Raw genomic sequence first — 18,236 nt, 5'->3', positions numbered from 1 at the left:
GTTTTTCACACCCTAAAAACCCCAATACAAATACTACCCACGCACCCACTTTTGTTATGTCCTTGATCCAAGCACTGTGTTGCTCAGGGGTGATTTTCATAACAAATCCTTATGCAACTGCATAAAGTTTGAGACATTACATGGTTTACCTGAACTGATCCCTATGCATCCCTCCGACTTGAACTGTATTTGTATTCTTGAGAGGCTGTAACAGTTTAAGGTTATAATTTTTACCATCCTGAAGAAGTGTTCTCATCTCATGATGCAGTATACTATAGAGGAGTAGTAGCGTTACTCAAGTCAAAAAATAAAAAAAAATCCAGTATATACCTGTTACATGTTCCAGCATGTGCACAGCAACCACTGATAAACTTTTAGTTTCAAACTCTTTCAACACAGCAAGACCGGGGAGGGGGCAAAACAAGGGGAGGGGTCTTTTACAAGCTACAAATATTGCTTTGAATTATATAAAATATTGGTAGGGTTAAAATCGAACACCCCCATGGTTCAGCAGATGGTAGTCAGAATATAACAGGAATCAGTGTTGGACCTCACAAATTTGAGATTTGGGATCTTTTGTATCTATTTGGGATCTTTTAGCCTAGAAACCCCTTTTTACTTACCTTTGTCCCTTGAAATGTGAAAATTGCTCCAACACTGAGGTAATTAGTGGACACAGAGAAAACAGTGGGGGCGATTCAATATTTGTGTTATAGGGTTTTTTGCTTTGAAACACAAATCGTTCAGTAAGTTAGACTGGAAAGTTATATTGTGGCACAAGGGATTAATGAATTGGGGCATGTCCAAAAAGGAACTAAACAAACCCCACATTCATGAAGGTCAAAATGAGCTTTCAGCTGGTGTAATTCTATACCAATCGCACCAAAACGAGTGTCGGGAAACTAGAAGTGCAGGAAAAGTGTCAGGATTCCAAAGTTGGGCCCAAATTGAGCGACCAAAGAAAAGGCACAAGTGTCAGAAAATCGGCAATATTGTGGCACCAACACATCATGAATATGGCACACAACTGGCGGAATGCAAATAACAAGTGATTCCTAATTCAGAACCCAACAATCTTGCCCTAAACCCATGTTTACACCGCAGATTTCAGAAAGGTACAAAGATATGGGGACTTATTTACTAAGGGTCGTGGATCGCACTTTCGTCGGACTGTTCTTTGTTTTCGGGATTGCACTGTTTGGACAGGTATTTAAAGGGGTCTGAGCTGGGATTGGGGGGGTGGGCCGTCAGATGATCTATCTGATTCGGACTGAGCGCGGGATTTAACTTTCAAATTGTGTCGCAGGATAATGCACTTACATGCACCAGGAAGAAGAAGGTGAACACCGTTGGAACTGAGCGGGGAAGCGACACCAGGATATCGGGCGACATGCAGGATATCGGGTGCAAGATCTTAGTGAATCGCGGCACATTACATTATCATCAGACAATGTGCCCCACAATCTCTGCTAACTCAAGATTACACAGATACCAATGTAGAAACACAAATACTGCACAAAGGTAAAAAAAAATTTGGGGGGGGTTATAGCACGTATAACTGTACTATGTCTTTTACCTGCATTTTATTTTAGTCAAAAAAATATTTAATAACCTACAAAAATGTCAAGTTCCCTCAAACCATAATATGTGCTATTAAAAATAAACTTTCACTTGAAATCCCTACAACAGATGACGGCCATTTCTGCTGCCACTCAGAGTATGATAAGCTCACTACTTGTATAGTTTAGCACTTGGGAACAGAAGTTCATTGCAATTTTTTGGTATTTTTACAGCATATGAAATGGCATTAGACTATGGGTTTTATTGTGTGGAATACTTCTTAAAATTCCTCAAATTACCCATAGAATGTGGCACATTATGCACCTGCCTGTTATTCTTCTATAGTGCTTTCTGTATAAGTTGCTTGTTATTATGTTGGGCTGTCTTTTTTATCATAGAGTTGTATTAGTTCTACAATGGCCGTCCAACAATGTACCTTTTTCACAAAGAAATTCAGTTCCACCTCGGTTTTACCAAGGTTTTACCGAGTTCCACATCGGTTTTTCCACCTTGGTTTTTGCCAATAATACAGGCAAAAGAGTATGGAAATTAGTTCACCTACCAAAGCAAAAAAACTGTTCTGCGATCCTCCTGTGCTTTTATACTATTATACTAAATTTTATACTAATCTATTGCATAGTGGACACTAGTGAGCTCAACATTCGGAGTGTTACTGATTTCATAATGCTTTATGGCAGTGGTGGCGAACCTATGGCACGGGTGCCAGAGGTGGTAATCGGAGCCCATCCTGTGGGCACTCAGGCCATTGCTCCAATTTCACCAAACAGAACCACATCCACCAAATCTTCCTGCAGCCTTAAGCAACTTAAGAGGTGTTGTTGTCAGTGCTATTTTAAAGTAACACTTCACTGGCTGTTTGAAACTGCAGGAAAAGTGAGAAGGTCTTGACTGAACTGCACTGTCTTTGTAGGTCATCCTGCTGGACCCACCATTCTTCCTGGAGAGAAGCTACAATGATGGTCTGAATTTGCCCCCCTTCTTTCAACTGCATTGGTGGCCTTAGGAGAACCAATTCAACTGAATGATGTTGAAGAACAGCTAGCAATAAATTACTGCTTGAAATGACATGTTGGCACTTTTGGTTGTAGTTTGGGCACTCGGTCTCTGAAAGGTTCACCATCACTGCTTTATGGTATCTTAAGACTCTTAATTTGAACTATACCTTATGAGAGTCTCAATAAAAACATCCTGTGAAAACATAAGTGTTCATCCCTACACTTTTAAGCCACTATAATAAATTTAACACTTAGTTCATACTTAATCTTTACTTCAAAAGATCTTCTATCTTAACTTTAAAATTTGAGCTTGATTTTGCTTCTCCTCTGGTCTGCTGCCAATTCCAGTAGCAGATTTACTTAACTCGCCAAAGACAGAACCATATCTTCTAGCTGTGGTGCACTGTAATTATTTTCCCCATTAAATTCTACTAAATAGTATGGGAATCCATAAGTATACAGTCAGGGAGGCCAAGCTGTATGACAGGAACCTGTCACATTATTATAAGTAAACGTAATAGGTGTTTAGTTCACGTGTGAAGAGCCTTTCAAAAGTCCAACATACAATTGCCTGTGATGGGCGACACATCGATCTCAGAAACTCAAGAATAGAGAGCATATCCCCGAAGGCAGATTTATTCTGCTGCTAAGCAACCATCCCAATGTGATATATAAAGATAGAAACACCAAGTAAAAGAACAATTATGAGCCTGAAACATGCAATACCATAATGTTGGACATAGGGAATATTTTTTTTGCCTGGCGTGATCCTTCAACTTAAAGGGAACCTGTCATCAGAAATTGGTCTAATAAACTATTACCTGTATGTTGTCAAGCAGCTAAGAAGCTTCTAGATCATGTTTCTTTCATGGCCCAGATTGGTGGCATCATCCAGAAAATCTACTTTGAAGTGAGATGTAAATTGGTTGCATAAAGTCAGGTAGGCGGAGAGTTTAACACTGAAGTCAAGCTCTCTCTGTTCCTCTGGATGCCTCCTTTGTAATTGACATCATGTGTCGAACTTCAGGAGATCTTATCAATGATATCCCAGGACATAGGACCATCAATCATAGTGAAAGGGGCGTTTTAAGGCTGGGAAAACTTGACTTCAGTGATGAACTCTCCACTTCGTTGACTCCATAAAACCAATTTACATCTCACTTCAAAGTTGATTTTCTGGATGATGCCACCACTCCAAGCCATGAAAGAAACACAATCTATAAGCTGCTCAGCTGTTCGACAACATACTGGTAGTGGTTTATACTTTCTGATGACAGATTCCATATTTTATGTTCCACATTAACCCCATGACTGTCATTATTATAAAATATTAGACAATCATCATAAAAATCCTATAAAGTATAAATTTTTTAAATAAATTCCTGCATTTCAATTCATTTTAATCCACAAAAAATAGTTTAAGGACAAATAAATAGAGAGAATCAATAAAAAAATCTTTATCCTTAGAAACAATCTCGTCTTGGTACTGTAACTACTTCATATTCAAAGTATATTGTGAACCATTCGACAGCCGTGCGCTGACTTGTGAGAAGCTGAAACCGTTGAAGCTGTTCCTAGGGACTTCCCAAGGGCAGAAGGGTCAGCAATTGAATTCGGAATGAGCCTTCTAGCTTCAAAGACAACATTGTCAAACTCAAACACCCCACACGAAATGTGAGCTGGGCACTGAGCAAGACTCTTGATTTAATATCAGATAATATCAATCTTACGGACAATATATATATATATATATATATATATATACATCCCTACGAAGTTGTATAATTTCTGACCAATTTACTATTCCTCTGTAATGTCCAGCATTGAATAATCTTCTATACGTACTCTGGCAGTGTGGTCTCTCGTTCCTCCAGCTCCATGTCCCATTGGCAAGGCACTGAATAGATGCTGGTCCCAAACGGAAGTAGCCTGGATCACAGCTGAAGACGACTTTTGTCTTGTATTCATAATGGGATCCATTGACAATGCGCCATCTCCCGTGTTCCAAGGTGAAAGAATTTATGCTTGGACATGTAACGACTTCAAAGAAAACAAATACACAAATAACATGTATTAGACTGGAACAAACACAATTGTTTTAAATGAATGGAATAAAAAAGATGTACCATAAAAATAGAAAGGAAAAGCTATAATAAAGTATTGAAACAAATTTTAGTATTATATTTAAAAAACCTGAGAATATAGTGACATTATAATTCACATCCAATTTTTGTATTGTGATATGAGTTATTCCTTGAAAAAGTTGACTTTTGCCTATAGTGGCAACACCAGCTCTCGTCATAACATCTCATCGATCAGGTACCAACAAATTAAGTGTAAGGGCATGAACATGCATACATTGCTGATTATGAGCAAAGCATTTATGTGTTTTCATTAGGATAATAGTCAATTGTGTGGAAAAAAACGGTACTAAACCAATGGGTTATGTTAGAGGTTTATGGTTCAAGTAAAAGGATAATGTATTTTAAAGGAAGGACTTCTCTCTTCATCAGATCCAATTTGGACTGTCCAAGAGCAAGGCATGCTCGCTACCTGCTCTCCGGCTAACCAAATTGGTCCTGATGAAGAGGGAAGACCTCAATCAAAACTTGTACAATTATATTAATGAGTCTGAAAGGCTCTTGGGGCATTACCAGAGAGCCCCCCCCCCCATGCTGTAGCTTCAATGGTGATTTCACAGTCTCCCCCTGCCCCTTCTCCCTCTGCCTTCCGTAATCTCACACAGTAAGAGGTGGGAAGAACTCCTGCAAAGTATAATACAATATGTGTGAAGAACACCTCCCAGATGTTCCAATACATCTGGAAGGTGTTCTTCACACACATTGTTCTCAGATACTATTGCGGAGAACACCGTTCTGCACGCGTGTCTTCGGAACAGATTGCCAATGTTCGGAACATCTGTAATCTGTTCTACACTGTGTTATTTCAATGTGTTCTTCACTTAAATGATCCTGTGTTCACTTTGTTCACTGTTTTTATTCTATTCTGCACTGTTCTTCACTGTCTTTTCTTAATTAAATGCTCGATTGCGAGCAGGGGAAATACTCGTCCGGGCAACGAGCCAGTCCAAGTATGCTTATACTCGACCGAGCATAAATCTCGGACGAGTATACTCGCTCATCTCTACTTGACACGCTAAGCGGGATCACCAAGAAAACAAACTTAGGACCCATGCACATTACTGTTCTGAATACACGGCTGTATTCTGGGACTAATTGCAACAGTATGGCAACGTATTGCACTGTATCCATACCGTATCCGTACCATATCCAAATAAAATATAGTGGCTGACAGAAAGTACCTCCCACTAGTTCTGCACTTGTATACAGCAGCATACGGTTCACAGCCATATGCAGCACACATTTACCCCATTATTTACACATTCCCATTGACTTCTATGGGCCGTACGGAATGGAAATATGGTGGAAAATAGGATATGCTCTATATTTTTACGGTACGCTTATGGTATAGTACGGTGGACAATACAGCCATGTACATGGATTGCCCATTGGAATGCATGGGGCCGTAAAAACCATCCGTTTTATAAGGTCATGTTCATGGGGCCTTATAATTAGCAGCCTGGACTGCAGGTACATAATGTCCAGCGCTCCGGGCTGCTAATTATGCACGCCCCCACACCTCCTACTTCCATGCTGAGAGAGGGAGATGACGTCATCCAAGAGGCATGAATTCATGCCTCTTGATGGGAGCATGGTACAGGGAGCTGCTAGGTCTCTTATTCCAACACATGAAAGGACTATAGATTATATAAAAAGCAAGCAGTGAGGAAAACTGTTAGAAAATTACGATTACATTTCACAAAATAAATAAAAGTAAGTTTTCTCAGGTGCACACACTGGTCTAATAATTTCTGTAAAGTGTGTTGACTAATACAGTTTAAGTTGGCAAAGAGCAAATGTAAGATATGTAGGAATACTTTATGTGACAGGCGTTTTATCAGTTATGTGTGCCAAGATCTAAAATGACTTCACAACTTTATCTCACACGTATTCATGCCAAGAGTGACTCTGTAGGATAGAAGATACATTAACATCCTGATTGCCTAGCAACTGGGGGGGTATACAATGGTTTCTCCATTTAACGAGCTGAAGTCCTAGAGACTCTTGTCACATATGTTATCATGGAATAAGTACTCCAGTGTCTCAGGGGTTAATAAAGTAAGCTTTTAAGGACACTTAGGTCTTCATTAGCTTTGGTTTTAAAAGACCGTGGTAGAAATGAAAGCACATAACATGACCCGGCTAATTTATCCAATTAATGGATCAGTTGTAGCTTAGTAAACCACTTCTTCTCACCTGGCTTAAGCGCAAGGGGAACGTCTTAAATGGGTGAAACTTAAAGGAATAAACTCATCTACTGACCTTATTTATGACAGGGTTTACAAAATAGTCTCCAGAAATGTTGCTATTGGCCAAAAGTTGCATCCACAAGTATATCAAGAATCGATATAATAATTTATTACAAAGCTATTTACTAATAACCATGACCAGGAGAGGTCCAACAAAAATAACTACTCTCCTTTCCACAGAAAAGGGGATTGGTTACAGATTTCTGATGTTCCAACCTCTTAGGCCTATTCCACACTTGCGAGTGTGATGCGATGAACTCGCATCACACTCGCAACGCATGCTGCTGGGAACGCATGGCCCGAGCGCTGCACACCAGGAGTGAACTGACATGCTGAGTTCAGTCCCGGTGTGCAGCGCTCGGGCCGTGCGTTCCCGGCAGCATGCGTTGCAAGTGTGATGCGAGTTCATCGCATCACACTCGCAAGTGTGGAACGGGCCTTAGTCCACCAACAATGATGATAATGGGGGTATATAAGATCTCAGGGGAATCAAGCGATCAATGAGGTTATTCAAAGGTTATATTATGGAGTCTCACAGAAGTGACTTGAGCACCGAGTACACATGGGCACTGGTCCTCCAATCACAAGGGTTGCTGTTCTCCTGATCACTGAGAGCAGGGCTAGCCCCAGGTTTTAGTAGGCCCCTGGGCAATAGAGCTTTATTGGACCCATTTGTAGTAAACTCACATGGCTGCATTCAAAATTAAGGCACAAAGTAAAATATTCCCTAGTTTATCATCCCCAAACAGCCCATTGTTATTTTATATACAACCCCCTCATAGTTTAATAATATACAACTTCACCAGGCACTTACAGGCTGCCCGGGGATTGAGATTTGGCTATGTGGGCCTCCTTTTATATTTATTCATGGCCTCCTTCCCTCTAAACTCAACTTTTAAAAGATACTAATGAGCCAGAGATGCTCTGGGGGTGTTACCAGAGCCACACTATGTTCATTCTACTAAACTCCTCTTGTTTTAAAGTATACTAGCTGTGGGTGCAGCACGTTAGGGGTCATTTATCTTATTTCTGTTTTGGCTTGTTTTGCCAGTTTTTTTTTCCATCTGCTACTTTGGTAATTTACCACTTTCACTTTTGCCTTGTGTTAAATATTTTTTGTTTTTGCGACATTTGTTGCAAATATCTCAAAAATGTTGCACAAATGTCTAAAACCACTTTCCACTTTCTAAGTTTTCCTTAAGCATGGTTTCGACTGGAGTTTTTTGGGCAAAAAATGTTGCAAATTTTGGACAATTTAAAAAGATAAATGTCATTTAGAACATCTGGAATAGAAGATAAATGTGACATACTGACAATAAACAAATTCAATATACATTTCAAAAATTCACAAAAAAATGCAATGCGCCCAAAAAAGTCATAAAAAAGACATAAAAAGGAAGAAAAATAAATGACCCCTATTGTGTTGGATCCTGGAGCTCCTGGTGCTCCAAATTATGTTGCCTACAGAGAGAACATCTTGTAAACTATGCCCAGCATATCTTGCTCCATACCATACTTCCCATAGATTAAAATGCATTTCCAATATGGTAGGGTTAATTTATTGGGCTCCACTGGGGTTCCAAAAATAGCAGGATGTACTGAAAGTCCAGACACGTTATAACTGATGATGCTGGAAGGGCTGTACGGATTTTACATCAAACACATTCATAAATCTCTTCACCTTGAAATATAAAAACATTTCCATACGTGTTCCTCACCCGCCGCAGATTTGTGAAACATGATGTTCATTTACTCCACTTACATGTTGATAGTGTAAAGTAAATATAAAGCTTTCCGTCTCACTTACCTACACAACGCGGTGTCTTGTTATGATTGCTCCACGTGCCATCTGGCTGGCATATGGCTTGTGTGAGCTCTTTGGATGATAACTTAAATCCATCATTGCAAAAATAAGTGACACTTGTACCCACTAAGTAATCTGTCGCCAGTATGCCCCCATTCACCGGAGCCTTGGGAATCCCACAAGATATTGCTGCAAAGAAAACAAAGACAATGGTATATTTACAGAACAGTAGGGACATACAAGCCCATTCACAAACCATTGTGTTCTCTATTTCATAGTATTTATATGACATGACCAAGATGTGTGTTGAGGTAGCACAATGTCATATGTTTTAACTTAAAAGAGATCGAAAGACCAAGGTGTGGATTTATCATGGCTTGTGCTGGCGTACACATTCCTGAAAAAGTCACAACTCCTGGTGAGTGGTTGGGAATTGTGACTTTTCCCTCTTTTACTCCACCTCCACTCCAAGTGGGCAGAGACAGCCTACTGTTTAAGTACAATTCTATGCCAGGCAAGGCCAGAGCCTTCAAGTTTCTCTGGCTCAGCCTACAGAGTAGAGGTTAAGATCAAGCAATGGCGCACAATGCTGCAGCTCTTATTAACCACATGAGAAGATATCCTTTGTTGGATATACAGTGGCACATTTTTCATACACTGGTACCATGTGCTAAGCACCAGCATATGATGGTGCCCCTGCCCCCCAGTCGGTTTGTCAGCAGGTGATGACTCTCAGCAGGCAGCTGCGATACGATGCACCAGCTTCCGATTCTCAAAGGGACCAAACAAAATTTTGTCTGGAGTTACATTTACACAATATACATGTATACCTGTGACATATTGGACTTCATAACACACCTACAGAACCTATCTTGTTCATAACCTGGGGACTGTCTGTACTATGCCAGATTTCTCATCCAGGACTGTTATCCCGTGAGCAGGCCAGCCAATGCTTTACAATGAAGCTGTGGGCGTGAGTGCAGCGAATAGCTAATGTGTGGTGGCACATGTCATCTCCTGTATCAAATCCACGACTGGGCGCCAGAGGAGCGCCAACAATTACTTTGCTTGTGCTGCCAGCACCAGTGCAAAGACATGAATTCGTGGAGTCAAACAGTAGATGACATGCACCACAACACAGTACCTATTCTGTACACTCCTGCCCAACCCATGTCTTCCTTGTCCTCCATTGGCCTGCACATTTATATTACTCAAAGTATCACATGGGGACATGTCTCTGTCCGTCTCTGACGAAGCTTAAACGAAAAGCACGTCAAGATGAGTGAGACAATATAGGGTTCTTAAAGTCTGTTCTTTGTTCTGTGTTGGATTTGTTCATTAGTGGATATTTTAAAGTACAGGTCCCTACGGTGCTTGGTCCAATTTACCCCAACTAGTTGTATGCAATAACAGTACCACTGGGTGGAGTTCTATGTTTGTTCCCTTTGTGCTAATCATGTCCATGCTTTTTAGCTCTGTGTAGCATTCTTTGTATGTTTTAAGTGGATTATTCAATAAAAAGTCACAATTTATCACAAAAACATAATTTTTATGTTTTTGGGTTATATTTATAGACATGCGGCACCATCGAACACCCAATAGTTATATGTAATGACTTTTTAGGTGATCTATCACTAACGGGACGTATGGATCTACATGTAGTAAAGACTAATTTATCAGATTTCCTAGACATCTGTGCCAGCATCGTCTTCTGTCCGTAGAATGTGGATTAGGATGTGTTGTGTTTATTTTTGCTATATTTCTGAATTTCAGTTTTTTTTTTTACGCTGCTTTACATTTTTTTGACTTTCCCTTTGACTCAATGATTTTGTGCTATATCTAGTTGTGACCCAGACAACTCATGATTCTTCCCTTTGACCTAGGTAGGGAACGACTCCTAGTTGTTCCGTATTATCTTAGGATACGCCAAGGTAGACAGGCAGGTGACAGTTTTGGGGTGCTAAGTTTTGGGCTCCCTGTTCTATGTGTCTTCCCTGTGTCTTTAGTTATTATCACACATCTACCAAGAAAGTCTACAAAGATAGAGAAGACCATTGAGTCTGCAAAAATGTCCGTTAGCTCACGGCGGCCATATACATGCATAGTGTATGGGCAGACTGACCACAAAGGATGAAGCAGGTCCTATTTCCATCTATATTTGTGGCACAGTCGGTCAGCCCCCTATGGATGGGGAGGGGTTAGCAGCTCTCACCCTGCCCACCTTCTCCAGCTGGCTTGCGCCACACATCTGCTCATATGGATATATGCATGGAGCCTTACACTTATATTTGGCACGTATGAACGCAATGTCCATAGACCCTATTATTGGTAGCGATACAGAATTACAGATCCCAATGCGAATGGGACTCAAGGTTAAATCAATGGAGCTGTATAGTCACTATTTATAGCCAACATCACCATCAGCAGAATGACTATAAAAAGTTATATATTCACATAAGGAAATTCATGTCTAATTTAGCAAAATGATAACTCTATGCAAATGTTTATAGATTTTGGCACCCTTCCTCCAGCTGCTGAACCAGCTTTTGTTCCACTTCTCTGCTCCTGTCTTCTACTTTCACAACCTGACCAAGCAATAGCCCTTAACTTTGTGAAGTGTATCAAGCCGTGTTCCTCCTAATTGATTTGATTTGCTTAAATGCATTATCACTTGAGGGTTTCTTTGCAAATGTCAGACAAAACAGGATCCCATGAATTCAATAGTAATTCCCATTATCTTGTTAACATCTTAATTTGTATGATAGACTTTGCGTAATGAGCTCGATGACTGCGGCTTCGCATAATGTGCCGTTGCCTACAGTGCACTTTCTGGATTAGAAACTTAAAAATGACATAGAAAACCATGAAAGAAATATTAGGGATTTCCATTTTCTGTATTCTCACCATTTTTTAACCCACAAAACATCAGTAGTCATAGATTAGTGATGAGTGGACACGTAAAAATTTGGGTTTGAATTTGAAAATCCCGTCTTGGTTCCGGTATCAAACCCAGACCCCTCACCAGTGACACCCGTGACCTGTATATAACAAATATAATATATTTATGCATAGGATTTTTCTATAAATAAAACATTTTTACCTTGACATGCAGGAACAGGCGCATCCCATATATAATAATCATATGGTGTTTTCTTACAGACAGCTGTTCCTTTTCCAATAAGACGAAATCCTCGATCACAGGCCCAGCGCACCATACTGTTGAGTTGTCCACCTGTCTGACTTACAATGAATCCATGTGGAGGAGACTCGGGAGTACTGCAGTAGTGGGCTGCAAAAGGAGGATGATTTAGTAAAAAAAATATGATATGGCTAACATAAAAAATACATAGTTTGACTATAAAATCTACTAAATATGGCTGGAAAAATTAACACTTCATTATATAAAATACAGGCAGTCCCCGGGTTACATACAAGATAGGGTCTGTAGGTTTGTTCTTAAATTGAGTTTGTATGTAAGTCGGAACTGTATATTTTATCATTGTAATCCCAGCCAGAACTTTTTTGGTCTCCGTGACAATTGGATTTTAAAAATGTTGGGTTGTCATAAGAATCAATATTAACACTAAAGCTTCATTACAGACACCTGTGATAACTGTTATAGCTGATCATTGTAGCCGAGGACTAAAGTACAATAAATTACCAATAACCAGAGGTCCATTTGTAACTAGGGGTCGTATGTAATTCGAGTGTTCTTAAGTAGGGGACCGCTTGTATGATTGTTATATTAATAATATTAAATATTAATAAGGGTTCTCCCACAAAACTAGATAGGGCATATCCACAAGATAGGGCCTAACCTGCGGATCAGTGATGAGTTCCCTACAGATCACAAGAATGGGGGGTCCGACGGGGTCCAATGTACCTCTGTTGGACCCCATGTCACTGCCCGAGATGAGCGGAGCAGTAATTTGGGCATGGCCCTGTTCATCTCTATGGGAATGGCCAAGATTGCCATGTACGATGCTAGGCAACCTCCGCCAGCTCCATAGGGTTGATTGAGGCATCCATGCGATGCGCAACTGGGTATCTTGGGGAATGGAGTGGATTCCGAAGGGGGTACATTGAACCCCACGTTCTCATGTTCACTGAGACCCACGCAGATCAGCAAGTTAGGCCCTATTAAGTGGATAGGTCCTAACTTGTTTTTGTTTTACCCTTTTTGTTTTTGTTTTACCCTTTTAATATTAAATCAAATACTTCTTTGCCTTTTTCATTTTATTATTTTAATTTTATTTTCATTGTTAATTTTATTAAAAAACCACATTTTGGTTACAAAAATATTAAAAAGGTAAATTAGAGACAACTCTTTACTAATCACCATAAATTTGTAATTTATCTTTTTTTTATATGATGTATGTCTGGTCCGTGTATATGTCTTCATGTATATGTCTGTGAATTTTACTGATGCAGCTTTAATATCTTGTAAATCCTCAAATGAAATTGCACATCTTGTTATTACAGATGTCGAGTTATTATGATGCTACAACAGCTGTGCCGTATCTCTGGCGAAATTCACATGAGATTAATCCAATTATATTGAGAAGAGAACCATTTTCTAATGTGGAAGTTTGTCTGTACAAGTCAACCATGAAGTGCGATAGATAGATTTGGAGAGTTTTTTTTGCATAACAAAGTGTAGTTTCCCTGGAGGCTACAATCTTCTGAAATGTTGTGACAGACAATGTTAAAAATTCGCATGAAGAACTAACTAGGATCAAACCGTGTATAGTAAATCAGTTTTATCCTTCTTAGGCATCAAAATAGTTAAAGAAAAGGCTGAACCTCTTCAGAACGGGGGGAGTTTTTGCTGTAAAATTTTTATTTTTCACTTCCTATGTTCCAAAAGCTATTATATCTTATATTTTCAATTTATAGAGTTTTAAGAGGACTTGTTTTCTGTGGTATAAATGGTTCAATATTCAATTCAATATACTGGTGAAATTATTACATAACGGGGCACATTTACATTTACTAAGGGTCCGAATCGAGCATTTTCGTCAGGTTTCCCAAATATTTCCGATTTATGCCGAATTGCCCTGGGATTGTGGCACATCGGCGCCGGCTTTCACACGACAGACATTGGGGACGGATTCGGAAAAACCACGAAATTTAAAAAAAAAATTGTGTCGCAAGAATAGCACTCACATACACCGGGACGAAGAAGGAGAACTCCGGTGGACTTCAGCGCAGCAGCGACACCTACTGGATATCGGGTGCACCACCTTAGTGAATCCTGGCAAGTTTCGAATCAATGTCGGACAGCGCGCCGGGATCGCGAATGGACTGGGTAAGTAAATGAGCCCCATTGTGTGGAATGATACCTGGTGCCACTAGGACGGACAATTTATATAGCAGAACACAACTCCTGGTATTAAGTAATACGAGTCATAAAGAACTCCAATAATTATTGAAAACCGTTCATAAAAGTAGTGCAAGACATTCAATAAAGTTTTTTGTTGCAAATTATTACAAAATTTTGCTGTAAATAGTTTGATACATTTCCTTATTAGTGATGAGCGGAACTGTTAAAGTTTGGGTTTTACTATAAGATCTTGAAAGATCTATTTGGATCCCAAACCTGGATGTGAACCCCCCAGGTGTTAACTGTTTAACTGCCACTGGTAAAAAAATGCTGGCGACATTTAAATCAATGTGGCTAGTGCATGTTGTCATTTTGAGGAAGATTGTCGCTCCCTATGATGTCATTGAGTAGAGACAACCCACCTATTATGCTGCCATTGGCTTTAAAACAGCAGTGTTTAAACAGATGATACCTGTGATCGGTGCCAGAATCAATCTCAGATGTTAGCAGTGGAGGGGGTGAGCATAACCGAATTTGGACTTAAACTTCTGACTGAAGTACGGGTTCAGGTGACCCGAACCTGCAATGTTTGGTACGGACCCGCCCGTCACTAGTCTTTCTTACTCTGGACAGTAGACTCACTGAAATATCATATTGATATAGTTTTTTTTTTAATGTTGTAACACATGACCTCGTAACTGACACACTTAGGGCATTCAGGGAAAAAATTACTCATGTTCCAATGTCATCATTTTGGGGGATTATGGGAAATTTCCAACCTCAATGACACATTTGGTAAATTACGTATCATGGGTCATCCACTGCAGGATCCATTGATGGAAGTTTCTTTATGGTACTAAAAACGCTTCTGGGTTGTTCCTAGGTCTGCCCAACCACTGTAGGTCAGCAAATTACCTTATTAGCCATTTTAATTATATTAATAAATTATTTTATTGGATAGAATAGACTTTCAGTTAAAAATGATCATTTTACTAAAATAACAAGAAATTCTAATCTCAAGGAAACTATTGGCACATCAGTATTGAGTATCCTATAGATCGGTAATACCAAATATTTGTCTTTCCTATGTGTCAGTCCATCATCATTGTTGTCCAATATCTTATCACCTCTGCTGATGGCCACCACTATTCAGATGTCATGGCCAATAAATTAATTTTTAGGAACTGTTATTATAAAGTGACATTTACCTGTCACTCCCGCATCTCCTAAATGTCACATCATCTGAAGCCACAATATAACCTGACATATGGAGATGTTGAGATTAATTGGTTTATCTAATGTGTCGCTAATAAATATCAAACCAATCACCAATAAGACATTACAGGCTTCATTGTTGACAAGGGGGCTTGCTGGGAATTTGAAAAAATCTAGAAAATGTCATTTATATGGAATGTCTGAAATGCAAACTCCTTAATCTGCCAAGAAACAACCATAAGTATCACCAACCAATGAGAAAATCCCAATACTAGGTCTTAACATACATATTTATGGGTCACTTTTGCTGGGATTATATGTGTTTTAGAGAACTAGTGGGGATTGTATATCAATTTTTAGAGCATTTGGAGGGACGACCAACTCGAACTGAGCCCGAACCAAATCTTTAGAAAAATTCAACAAAGCTTATGAATCAAGTTTTGGCTGATTAACTTATCTCTGGCTGGTATAAGAGTAGGGAGAGGTAGTTTGAGAACCAGGTTTGAGAGTTTCTTTGAGAACCAGGAGTAGGGTTTTGGGGATTTCCGCATTGGAGAAATTGTTCTTGGATAAGCACTGTATATGGGTTCTAGTAAAATCCAGGTTTGGGGCGGTTTACTGGGGTAAATGGGATGGTGCATTGGAGGAGTTCAGGAAGGAGGAATTACTGAATGGCCAGGATGGAAGCATTGTTTTTCCTGTTGGCAGCACAAAATTGTCTTGTGCTGGCCCTGATGGCAGACGACCCCTCAAGACAATAGGGGATCCAGATGGTGAAAAACCCTTAAAACGTTCATTACCCAATAGTAATAAACATTATATAGAAATCAATAAAAGGTGGGGATTCACTACTATCCCCACCTAGGTAGCGCCCACTGCAGGGTCTACCAAAATAAGAACCTCCACCTTTTTTCATCTGGATATTGGTGACTACAGTTGAAACTCATGGACCATGGGGGTAATTTACTAAGGGCCCGAATCGTGTTTTTACGGCGGGTTACCTGAATTTTTCAGTTTTGAGCCGATTTTCCCTGAATTGCCCCGGGTTTTTGGTGCACACGATTTGATTGTGGCACATCGGCGCCGGCATGCACACGACAGAAATTGGGGGGCGTGGCCAAACGAAAACCCGACAGATTCTGAAGAACCGCCGCATTTTAAAAAAAAGTGTCGCTGGACGCGCGCTTACCTGCACCCAGCAACGGATCGTGAACTCCGGCGGACCTCGGCGGACTTCAGCGCAGCAGCGACACCTGGTGGACGTCGAAGGAACTGCCTTAGTGAATCGCCGGAAGACCCGAATCCACCGCAGAGAACGCGCCACTTGATTGCGAATGGTCCAGGTAAGTAAACCTGCCCCAATGTGTGCCGAAAAAGACTCATTACCAACCTTCACCGTTTTAGCTGTTGTTAACTTGTCATTTGGACAAATAGTCTTCACTTTGATGCAAAAATTTACTGCATGTTTTTGGTCTTTGAGACAATGCCATAAGGCATAACAGTGTATCCTATCCTTTTAAATGTTACTTTATAATCTTAATTGCCATGAGGCTGGTTATCGGTAACCAACTTAGAGTGATCCTTTTATACTAGGAGACTTTTTTTTCACTGAAGGCAATGTTAAACTGGTCAGAGGGTATCCAGAATTCAGCTGAAATCTCTTGGGAGGTCTAGCAACAGGTGTTCTACTTCCCTGCAGTGCCACCACAGGACAAAAGAAGCATTGCAGTTTACATTCACTGCCATCACTGTAATACAAGAACATATTGGGTCCTCCAAAATCAAAGGGTGCTCCTTATAGTTCCCCTACAATGACATCAGACTTAAGTGTGTTTTACATTCCTTTTTGTATATAAAGTAAATAAAATATGAACAAAAATTAATTTGAATTTATTTTGAAATCCATAAAACTTTTGCCCATCTATTTACGGAATTCCTTATATCTCCCACACGATTAAACAAGCTAATAATCCGCAGAAATATCTGGATTCCCGCTGGCTCAACTCCCAAACATTTCTGAGTGGTTGTGTAGAAATATGGTAAGTGGTAATTACAGATAATTACTAACTTTACATCTTGCAGGAATCTAGTAGGTAATTTTCAGTTACTATGGTACATATGTACGCGGCGTCTATACGGCCGGCATTCATTAGCGTAGATTCCGGTTCATTTCAGTCTATGGGTGTTTATTTACAATTGTTTGGTAATTATTTGCATCCATTATCCCTTGGCACATGATAGGATATCTTCATAGTAACGCTTAATGCGTGTGACTTTTCCGCATGCCTATTAGTGTCTTACGTTATTTTGGATTGCAAAGAGCTAAGTATATAGAAGGAAACTCGAATTATAATTATAGCTTCTTTTTATGCTGTTGCATTTAGCCCATGGGTGGCTCTTAACTTGCATATTAATATAAATGTTAGTTACCGTATTAACTCTCCTTCCAATGTACCATATGTGATGGCAATAACACAACAACCGCAGTGGCCCTGTGTTCATTAACAGGAAAACATAAGCATATGTTGGCTTGATATAAGCTATAGCTTTGGAGCTCTTCGGATTGATACCTAAAACTTTCCAAACATAAAAAAGTTCCTGAGCTTAGGGCTATGTTCACACTAAATTTATGGTGCTTACCCCTTCACACTAGCAGATTCAGGCTGTATAATACAAACCATATGGTGCTCATATTTCCAGGTATAAACATAAGTGATGCTAGGAGTTTATGCCTCCACTGTAGACCATTGCCAGCACTGGATATATGTATACACGCTGCAACTTACTCCGGATCACCGTTGACCGATGACATTACAGCAGTTGACAATCCTCGGGACAATGATGTATGATATATGTACTTCCGCCATTTAAATGCCACCCATGGCTTTGCCGGTGGAATTTAAAGGAAAACAGTGAATATCCTTTCCA

The 18,236-nt window shown here is 39.8% G+C and overlaps 1 protein-coding gene across 6 annotated transcripts in view; it reads right to left on the bottom strand.

The window, feature by feature from the left end:
- Positions 1 to 18,236, bottom strand: part of CSMD3 (CUB and Sushi multiple domains 3) — an 804,446-nt gene that overhangs the window by 93,306 nt on the left and 692,904 nt on the right. For all 6 annotated transcript variants that reach the window (XM_072151297.1, XM_072151299.1, XM_072151298.1 and 3 more), the window contains 3 exons: positions 11,871 to 12,059; positions 8,774 to 8,959; positions 4,422 to 4,616 (listed from right to left, as the gene is read on the bottom strand). In XM_072151297.1, the coding sequence (XP_072007398.1) occupies positions 4,422 to 4,616; positions 8,774 to 8,959; positions 11,871 to 12,059 (570 nt within the window). The remainder of the gene's footprint in view (positions 1 to 4,421; positions 4,617 to 8,773; positions 8,960 to 11,870; positions 12,060 to 18,236) is intronic.

The sequence above is a fragment of the Engystomops pustulosus genome, chromosome 5 (genome assembly GCF_040894005.1).
Source record: "Engystomops pustulosus chromosome 5, aEngPut4.maternal, whole genome shotgun sequence".
Classification (NCBI taxonomy): Eukaryota; Metazoa; Chordata; class Amphibia; order Anura; family Leptodactylidae; genus Engystomops; species Engystomops pustulosus.
Note: the sequence above shows the minus strand (reverse complement) of the source record. Positions and strands in the feature narration are given on the sequence as shown.